Source organism: Hevea brasiliensis, chromosome 2 (genome assembly GCF_030052815.1).
Source record: "Hevea brasiliensis isolate MT/VB/25A 57/8 chromosome 2, ASM3005281v1, whole genome shotgun sequence".
NCBI lineage: Eukaryota > Viridiplantae > Streptophyta > Magnoliopsida > Malpighiales > Euphorbiaceae > Hevea > Hevea brasiliensis.
The window spans coordinates 104,819,756-104,829,917 of record NC_079494.1 but is presented as its reverse complement, the minus strand read 5'-3'; the positions used below and the strand labels follow the sequence as shown (position 1 = coordinate 104,829,917).

Sequence of the window (10,162 nt, the reverse complement as noted above, 5' to 3'; positions counted from 1 at the left end):
GAGAGGTCTTGCTCTTTGGTTAGAGAAACAAGCCATCCTGGCGACTATTGTATGGGAGATCCTCTATTTTCGCTAGTTTTTTGGCTTCTTGAAGTCGTCTCTGCCGATCAACCATGGTTGCTTTTGTGAGCCGTTTTTGCTTTTCTTTTCTCTTTTGGGTTTGATTGTCTAGGTTGGATTCCATTTACAAGCTCAGGTTTTTACTTTGGGCTTGGGCTTCTCTTTTGGGTGGGCTTTTTTCACTAGGATATTTGTTTTAGAATCCTTATCTTGTATATGGGCATCATTTTTTTTTTTAATTTGCTTAAATCTATGAAATATCTATTGAAAAAAAAAATTGGTTGTGTATACTCGGCCTAAAATCAAAGTATTAGAGATGAGATGGTGCAAGTATAGAAAGATGAGTAGCCAAAATATGCCCAAGGCATTAAGAGATGTAGGCCAATTATAGACTTGGATTTCTGGAATACTCTTGAATATTCACCTGATTATAGACTATTTCATCATAATTTGTTTCAGAAAGTGTCTTTTAATGAATTACCGGAAAACTTCTTAGATATTGTACCAGGCCCCGGACTAGAAACTGTCATTGTACCTTCCTTTCTGCTCTTGATTGGAGTCACAGAAGGTTCAGGGCCTGGCTGATCTTTTTCTGTTATTGAATTCTCGATTCTTCCAATGATGAAATGGCATATGCAGCCGCTGCCACTAAAAGTTGCTCTCTCTATTATATTGGGGTCATAATCTTGAGTCGTATTCCAGGAAATCTGTCTCTTGAACCAGTTCAGAAGTCTCTTCTATTCTGCTAAATCCACCATTGTTATCTTGGCGGTGGCTTCAAGGAGAGATAAGAATGAGTAAAAAGTTGATTACGTTCTTTGAAGGATGACGTTTTCTGGCTGGGCAGGTATTATTCTTTCTGTTGCTACCAGGACCTTCTGAGCTTTGCTTCCAGAAAATCTCACCCTAACAGATGGAAAAATGGTGAGTCCCATGTGGGTCCTAAATAGTAAGAGGTAAGAGTATTCTTGGTACACACAATAGGTTGCACTGAATAAAAATAAAAAATAATAAAATGTCACCAAGGAAGTGCTACACTCAACCGCTAGTTTGCTGAATAAATACTTGAGCAAACACCAACTCTGAAATGTTAACTTCCTGAACAATTTCCTTGGACCTAGACCCCTTTGTGACCCTGTTTTATTTGAAGGATAAGAAACCAAGGGAAAGAGGAGGTTTGCTGTAGTTGGTCATAGATGAATATGATTCACATGCAAAGCCTGGTTTGGATCTTAATGGTCTACTTTGTCAAGAAAAATATTTCTTTCTCTATCTTGAGTTGTGATGCTTCATATTTAAACCTTTCCACAGGTTTCTACTTTGAGAAGTACTTGAGAATCTTGCTTGGCGACTCTTCAATTTTGAGAGGTGGAAAATAGTTTTTTTTTTTTTGGACCAAAAGTTCTCATCAGAATTTATTCTTTGGACCAATGATGAACATTCAAGAACGATTATATAAGAAAAGTTCGGTCAAATGATAATTACATCCTATTAAAAAAAGCCTAAAATTATACAAAAAGGACTAGGAAATGAATCTTCTAAACACATGCAGGGGCATTGTAGTCTCTTAGAAGTACAAAAACTATTGAATCCGGTGCAACAGTAATGGGCAAAGAAGGGTCGACAAGTTTAGGATTCATGGGAGGAATATCAGATGAATCTGTAACTACCAATGGACTTCCATTCAGTAGTACCACATTACTTCGGATATTGCCATTTTCTGGTGTCAAATGGTATTCTTCCCTCTGTGTTGCACCTCCAGGAGAATTTTCATCCGGATTTTCATCATTGGAAAGAGCAACATGGAAGGTAGTGGAGTTTGACAGGTTCATGAGAAGCAGAGAAACGCCATGCTGCAAGAGATTGATTGAAATTTTGGTGTTCAGGAATCAAAAATAGTCCAATAATAACAAAATCTTGCATATACCTTTCCTTTTGAACAATGGGAATATGCTCTCAAAAATGGGGATCCAACACAATTTGTAGCAAGCACTTTCTTTCCCATGAGACGATGCCATAGAAGTGCACTAAGACAAAGGAAAAATATGCAGAAAGGACAAAGAATAAACGAAAAAAAATCAATAACAGGTGCTCGCATGAAAATGCATTTGCAGGCTTAGCCTGGTAGTGAATGCATCTCTAAACTTATACAAAAACTCAAACTTGAGTTCAAGTTTCACCCCACCTTCATTTGAAATGAAGGAAAGAATGAAAAGGAGAAAAAAGCTTCTGTGAGTTTCTAAGGGTAATACCCATAATAATTTGGATTTGGAATGAAGGTAGTAGTATTGAGAAGACCATAGTTTCCTCCAACAAGAGATTGTCTGCAGAAGACCTTGTGGTTGAAACTTGATGAAATGCCCAGTTGGTCCAAATACCTAATTTTCACATGGCAAGAGCACGGAAACATTTTCTTAATTGTCATTTTCTCTATTTGTTGTGTAAATTGTCTGTAGATACAGAGAAAGAAGCAAATTAAATAGAAGTGGTGATTTTACCAAAACCCATCAGCAAAGGAATGTGACACAATCTTGCTTCCACTGTTATAAGCTCCACCTCCTTCCCCAACCCATGCTCCTGTCCAAGGCCCAAATTTCTTGATAGTTGATGAGATGTAGCCATATACCTGTGCTATTTGGTCCAGGAAATGCGGATCGTGAACCTTCTCAATAAGGGTGGGATCATCACCTACAATTTTTTTTTTTCCACATAAAATGGGCAGGTGGTTACATCATTTTTCTGAAACCAGAAACTTCCTTTTTACAACAGAAGATTGCATTAATTTAACTTCATTTCTACAAACAGAAGATTGCATTAATTAACGTATATATACCTGAACCAAGATTGTAGATATGGTGGGTTAGTCCATCGACCACCCTTGGCCCTGAAACATGAAGATAGGTTTTAAACCATTGCTCATCAAAGAAACCACCTGGACCCAACACCTTTGGCTGTGTCCTGGGATCTGGATACAATTTTTGCACAAGTTTCTTTAGCACAATCATGTCTTTGCCATACCGTTCAGCCCCCACCTTTGCATCTACCCCATTTGAGCACAATTCATTTCCTGATGTCAAGAGAGAAATTGAATTTCATTTTATAAAAATTGGTATTAATTTTAAAAAAAATTAATTAATTACCTAATTCATAGGAATCAATCTGGTATCCTTTTGAGATAGAGTACTTCATAAAAGCAAGAGCATTTTGGGGATTCCAAGCACCAACCCAAAGAATTGAGCCATTTTCAGCAGGCCTTTTCCTCCCAACAAGTGCATTTAATCCAAAAGTGATTTTAGCTCTGCAATAATAATAATAATAATAATAATAATAATAATAATAATAATAATAATAATAATAATAATAATAATAATAATAATAATAATAATAATAGTTTTCATGCAGATTTTAGTTGCTGCTCTCTGAGTCATAATTTGTGTTCATGCAGGTATGTGTAAGTACCTTGTTTGGTTAGAAAAGTGATTTAGTTGATCCCATCTTTCCATGGTGAGACAACCTGCACTGAATCCCAATAAGCCATCTTTTCTGGGTTGAAAAGGGAGGCACCTTTTGAATCTTTTATTTCCTACTTGGTACACCAACTGATCTTGCAATGAACCTCCAATCCTGATTCTTAGAGGATTAAATGCTACAATTTTACCAGAATCAGGAACCTTAATTAGGATCTTTAAAAAAAAAAAAAAACTGTAATTCAAGACGCTCAAATATGGAAAATATTATTGAAGAAGAAATTTTAAAATCTTTGTATATATAACAGGTAAAAAACAGACATCATATTTTATTTTTATTTCAATTTCTGAAGCAAATCAAATTAATAATGATAACTCACCCTTAACAGCATTTGACAAAATGTTGTTTTTCAAATCCTGTAGAATATCAGAAAGCTCAATGATTTTTCAAAACCTGTAGAATAAAACGAAAAAGGAATAGAAAAGAGGAAAATAATGAGGGAAATGAGAAAAACCAAAGTGAAAATTCCAGCCTGCCCCCAAGGACATTGGTCATAGTTGCATTTGGAGGAAGGCCACAAGTCCAACGTTGCACATATAAAATTATCATCAGTTGAGGCAATGGAAGCTACCCCATTCACTGTAACTTTGACATCATCTGCTGCTAGGGTTATTAATGTACTAGTAGAAAACCATGATACCAGAATGCAATGTAGTGCAAATTCAAGGTGATTCATTCTTACAAAATTACAAAATAGAGGATAAGATGCATATATGGAATTGCCATTGTTTTTATAGTATTATCATTATCCAAATTTAGGCATTTTCTAAATAGTATTTTAACACCAATGAATCTATCTTAATTTAGAAACCCTTATGTCTATTTAATTCGATTTAACATTGTCATTTCTTTTCAATTACAATGAAAGATTAATATCTCTAATGAGTTATTTTCAAAATAAAACAAAAATAACAAAAACAAATTAAGGAATAATATGAACTGACAATGAAGAGAGGAATAAAGATTAATTAAATCCAAATCCTTTAATTACAGCTTAACATAAAAGACAAGAGAAAATGAAGAAATAGAAACTAAAAATCCAAATCCTTCAACTCAACTAAAAATAAAAAGAGCAATCTATTCTACTCCTCTAAGCACATGCAGGAGCCTTGAAATCTTTAATGGTGACATAAACAAAGGAATCAGGAGCAATGGTGATTGGAGATGAAGAATCAGCATAAATAGGCTTCATTTCAGGGATGTCTAAGGAGCTTGTAAGCTTCAAAGGAGTCCCATTCAGTAGCACCACATCACTCTGAATATTCCCATCTTTAGGAGTCAAGTGATACTCTTCTCTTTTCTCTGTTCCTCCATAAATATAATTCTTGAGCTTGCGACTGCTTGGATAGAGATTATCATCATTCTCAACAGTAACGCTGAAGGTGGTTTGGTTTGACATGTTTATTAGAAGTAAAGCAATTCCAGGCTGCATTTAAAACAAATAAACTTATAAATCCTCAGACAGAATCAGGAAAACAAATTTGAAATCACTACGACTATAAGATTACCTTATTCCTGGAACAGTGGGAATATGCTCGCAAATAAGGAGTAGTATTGTGAGTGGTAACCAGCACTTCCTTCCCCATCAAACGATGCCATAGAAGTGCACTAATATGCCATAGAAATAAATCAATAAAAAATGGAAATAAGATTAGAAAGTCTAATGTACATAGATTGAAGTATGAGATATATATATGTACCCATAATAATCAGGATTTGGTATGAATGATGTGGTATTAAGGAGGCCATAATTTCCACCAATAAGGGCTTGTCTACAGAAAACTTTATGGTTGAATGTTGAAGTCATACCCAGTTGGTCTAAGTACCTATTTCACATATAAATTGGTGTTACATAACTATTAAAAAAAGAAAATGTCAAAAAAAATTATTAGAGGAATTAATAGTCCTAACCAAAATCCATTGGCAAAGGTATGCGAGACATCCTTGCCTCCACTGTTAAAAGCACCACCAGATTCCCCAACCCAAGGTCCTGCCCATGGAGCAAATTCTTTGATGCTAACTGAAAGGTCTCTGTATGTCTGTGCTATTTGGTCCAAGAAGTATGGATCCTGAATCTTATCAATCAGGGTTTTATCCACACCTGCACCAAGGTTGTAGATATGGTGGGTTACTCCTTGAACAACATTTGGTCCAGTGGCCTCGAAAAAGGTATTAAACCATTGCTGATCATAAAAACCAGCAGGGCCCAACACTGCTGGTCTTGTTTTAGGATCTGGGTACAATTTATCCACTAATTTCTTCAGTACGATAATATCTTTACTGTATTGAACAGCATCCAGCCTTGCAGATACTCCTGATCCGCACAACTCATTCCCTGATGATATGATATACAATTAATTAGGGTAGAAATCTATTATTAATTAAAAAAAAAATAAATTGAGATGTAAATTATTATTATTATTATTATTTAAAAAAAATTACCTAATTCATAAGAATCAATCTTGTGTCCCTGAAAAATAGTGTATTCCATAAGATCACGAGCATTTTTGGGATTCCAATTGCCTAACCATAGGTCTGAGTCATTGGACTTGTGCTTCCCAAACAGAGCATTCAACCCAAAAGTTAGTTTAACCCTGCAATCAAAATTTTAAACAGTTTTTTTTTTTCAAATAAGAAAACAAAATTTTATAATTTTTTTTAATTGAAAAATAAAAGCTTCATACCCTGTCTGGTTGAAGAGTTTATTAAGTTGATTCCATCTATGCATGGGAAGTGATCCTCTAGTAAATCCAAACAAGCCAGTATCGTTTCTCTTGAAGTGAGGGAATTTCTTGACAGCATGTCCAACTTGATAAACAACTTGATCTTGCAATGACCCTCCAATTCTTATTCTCAAATTACCAAAAGCTGTAAATTTTAAGTCAGATCTTTGACACCAAAAAAAAAAAAAATTCATAGATAAATACCAAAAAAAAAAAAAAAGCGTTTACCCCTGACAGCATTAGCCAAAATCTTATTGTTCAAATCCTGCAAGCATGCGATGCAATGTTTAGTAACAATATACCATTGAAAAGAGCAATTAATAGAAAAAACAATGAAAATAAATAAATAAATAAATACCAAATTAAGAATTCCAGCTTGGCCCCAAGGGCACTGTCCATAGTCACATTTGGTACTTGGCCACCAATCCAAAGTTGCACAAATAAAAGTATCATCTGTTTTGGCAACAGAGGTTACTCCTCTCACAGTAACCCTCACATCTTCAGCAGCTGCAAAGCACAAACAATATGACAGAAGAAAAATCGAAAGAGCAGAGAATAATCTAAGCTTAACCGTCGCCATTGATGTATATTAGATACAAACACGACAATATGACAGAATAGAGAGAAATCGAAAGAGCAGAGAATAATGGAAGGAGCAATGGATGAATGAATACAACAATGGTTTGGATATATATACTGAAATTTGTGGCGACACCAAACAAATCTAAACTAACTACGTTGAAGAAATCTAAACCAACTAAAACTCTGAATTTCTTTCAGTCTTTTGGCGAATTGTATATAATAATCTATGCAGGTAAGAAGTCTATATATAATTAGAGGTAGTAATTTATTTCTATCTTGTATATATATGTTTTCATAAATTTATTTCTACAGCTAAGAGCAATTAATTTATTTTTCCTTGTAAATATATTCATAAATTTTATTTCTATATATTCTCTTACCGTAATTAAGAGATAAATCATCCTCCAATTATATTTACGCCTTCTTACCGTAGGAGATAATAAGATTAATATAATATTTATGTATTCTATTATGTTTAGATTTAAACTTTAACATTCGTATTCAACCATGTCCATGAACGTAGTCTGCATACATTATTAAATTTTTATGAAATTATTTATCAATATATAATTCTATTTAATATTGTAGTAAGAATTTATTATTTTATGAATTATTTTCTTTTCTACAACATTATTGTTGTATATTGAAATTTTCATACATTATTATATTTTTTTTCCCTCATTAAATGGTTTATTATTGCATACAATAATTTCCTTTGACCAATTGGATTAAAATTTTCAAATGGTTATATCTAAAATTTTTAATTTTGTGTGAAATGACCAAACTTTTAAGATTTGTCATAATTGAATCCAAAGGGTTATATTGAATTTGACAAGTTAACATGTAAAAAAAAAAAAAAAATTATGTATCTAAATATAAAATGTAAAAATAAATTTATGCCTTTTTATAAAGCAATTTGAAAAGAATATATAATTGAAAATAATGTATCCTACGTAAATTGTAATATCCATTTAGTAAAATACATATATTAATTAAAGTAAACTATATATTAGCCACATTATCAATAAATCTTCATTTATAATTAAAATCTTTTTATTTTAATTAGATAATAAATTAATTGCAAAATTAAAATCTCAAGAAAACAACAACTATGCTAATTAATAATAAACAAAAGAATTATAAGCATCCAAAATTTTATTTACTAGTATTGCAAGGGTCTATAATCTTAAGGGTTTTGCCCAATCAAGCTATAATACAAAAATAATTATTTTTTTTAAAGGTAAACACACACACATGATTCGAAGACAAGACACACCCTTAAAAAAATCGTAATAATTTTACCAAGACACGATACAAAGAAACTAGGTTAAATAAAGTATTATTAGACATGAACCTAGTAGAAATTACATAAATTTTAATTAATAAAAATATTTTTCTAGTATAAAATTTTAATTAAACATAAATATAAAATATATTTTCCTTTTAAAATAAAAAATAAAGTTTAATTAATATACTATTTTATTAATTCAATAAAATTTCAGGTATTCTATTAAAATTTATCATTAACTTTTTAAATTAAATTTAATCCTTCTAAATATAATTGTGATAATTCGTAAATGCTATTTTACACAAAATTAAAAGTTTTAAATATAATTGTGACTTATTTTCTTTCTTTATAATTAAGTAAAATAATTTTTTTTATCCACTTACTCAATTTTCCAATTCCATTCTCACTCAATTTTCTGGCTCCAACCTACGAAAATCTCCAGCAACACCACTAACCATCTTCAACAGCAACCCAAATCTCGCAGTCAAAACCACGCAAAAGGATTTAGTGAGAAAATATATTTTAATTAAAAATTTTATTTATTAAAATTTTATTTCAAATGGAGCCATATATTTAATTAAATAATTAATGCAACGTTAGTGTAAAAAGCCTTCCTTTGTCAATTGTGCATAACTACAAAGTTGAACCCCAGATTCTAACTTGAAAATACACGAAATTACAAGTATTTTTTTTATAATTTTTCTTTATTTTTAAAAAATATAATTATAAAAAGTAAATGAATAAAATATCAATAAAAATAAATAAATAAAATATATAAAAGAATATGTAATTCATTTCTATACTATTTACTATAATAAATTATAATACCTGAAAATTTTATATATTTCATTTTGAATAATTAGATGGGCCTTGCCCCCCAATTTTTTCTGAAAAAAATTTTACTCCAAAATAGTTGTATATAAATAAGTATGTCTCAAACTTTTTTTTTTTTAAATTAGATATATTATAATTATAACACATTTTAAAATAATAATATTAATAATAAAAATGATCAATAATAATAAATTTATGGAGTTAAATATTACTATGTTAAAAAATATTGTAAAAGTGAACATAATGATAATAATTAAACATTATAAAGTGTGATTATCTATTTATAATATTTTAAAAATAAAAAATATTAAAAATAAAGATATAAAAAAAGAAAAAAAAATTATAGAAAATGATGAGAGAACATATAAAATTAAAATGACATATGATTTACAATTTATTAAAAGCTTTATTTTTGTCTTTCTTTATACTTGATTTGTTTCTTGACCCAATTATCATATATCCTTCTCATAATCTCCATTTTCGATTTATAGATTGGGATTTATAATTTGAGATAGTTAACTAGACAAAAAAAATCAATTATTTTAGCTAGAATTTAAATATTTAATAATTCTAAATGTTGATCCTTTTATAAATGGTATTGTTGTTATTGTTTTAATCCTAAATTATTTTTTAAAATATATTTTTCTTTTTATTTTAGTTTTAATATTTTTTATAAAAATAACTCAATGAATTTACGCTTTTATATGCTTTAATTAATAAACATTTACAATATATTTTTTTATATAATATATAGTAGGGTTTTAATTTATAAAGTATAATCAATATAGTATTGAAGTGTTTATATTGCAAAAATCTTTTTAATTTAAATTATGTGCATCCATGAGTTTGGGTGGCGGCGATAATATATTTATATAAATATTATTAAATTTATATTACTTAATTTTTTTAAAAAATTAATTGTTTGAACTTATATGTGATATAGAACTTATTTGTTAAGTCTTATTTATTATTTAAAATTAATAAAATTTATGATGTAAAAAAAATAATGAATATTAATTATTATTTAATAAGTGCATAATTTATAATTTTTTTTAATTATAAAATTGTTTAAAATTTAATCTTTTTATATTTAATTCTGAGTCCAAAAACATTTAATATCGTTAATGATTGGCAGAGAAATAACACT

The 10,162-nt window shown here is 30.0% G+C and overlaps 2 protein-coding genes across 2 annotated transcripts; both read right to left on the bottom strand.

Moving 5' to 3' along the window:
- Nucleotides 1-1,525: 1,525 nt before the first annotated feature.
- LOC131177961 (heparanase-like protein 2) lies at nt 1,526-4,264 on the bottom strand. The gene is made up of 9 exons (XM_058143142.1): nt 4,043-4,264; nt 3,908-3,944; nt 3,520-3,706; nt 3,201-3,358; nt 2,894-3,127; nt 2,559-2,748; nt 2,313-2,438; nt 1,988-2,087; nt 1,526-1,913 (listed from the first exon to the last, which is right to left on the bottom strand). Exons 1-9 carry the CDS (start codon nt 4,262-4,264, stop codon nt 1,599-1,601), a joined length of 1,569 nt encoding a protein of 522 aa, XP_057999125.1. The 3' UTR covers nt 1,526-1,598.
- A 282-nt stretch (nt 4,265-4,546) lies between these two features.
- LOC110646178 (heparanase-like protein 2) lies at nt 4,547-6,945 on the bottom strand. Its single transcript, XM_058130084.1, has 8 exons — nt 6,670-6,945; nt 6,540-6,576; nt 6,273-6,456; nt 6,031-6,182; nt 5,500-5,923; nt 5,289-5,414; nt 5,097-5,196; nt 4,547-5,014 (listed from the first exon to the last, which is right to left on the bottom strand). The coding sequence occupies exons 1-8, from the start codon at nt 6,889-6,891 to the stop codon at nt 4,679-4,681; spliced, it is 1,581 nt and encodes a 526-aa protein (XP_057986067.1). The 5' UTR covers nt 6,892-6,945; the 3' UTR covers nt 4,547-4,678.
- Nucleotides 6,946-10,162: the final 3,217 nt, after the last annotated feature.

What these genes read in the sequence shown, in the direction of transcription:
- LOC131177961 (XM_058143142.1), bottom strand. Translation starts at nt 4,264, where the DNA reads ATGAATCACCTTGAATTTGCACTACATTGCATTCTGGTATCATGGTTT. An exon ending in TCCTTTGCTGATGGGTTTTG is followed by an intron (nt 2,439 to 2,558) that starts GTAAAATCACCA and finishes TGTGAAAATTAG; the next exon opens with GTATTTGGACCAACTGGGCA. An exon ending in CCCATTGTTCAAAAGGAAAG is followed by an intron (nt 1,914 to 1,987) that starts GTATATGCAAGA and finishes AATCTCTTGCAG; the next exon opens with CATGGCGTTTCTCTGCTTCT.
- LOC110646178 (XM_058130084.1), bottom strand. Translation starts at nt 6,891, where the DNA reads ATGGCGACGGTTAAGCTTAGATTATTCTCTGCTCTTTCGATTTTTCTT. An exon ending in AAGCTGGAATTCTTAATTTG is followed by an intron (nt 6,577 to 6,669) that starts GTATTTATTTAT and finishes GCATGCTTGCAG; the next exon opens with GATTTGAACAATAAGATTTT. An exon ending in ACCTTTGCCAATGGATTTTG is followed by an intron (nt 5,415 to 5,499) that starts GTTAGGACTATT and finishes TATGTGAAATAG; the next exon opens with GTACTTAGACCAACTGGGTA.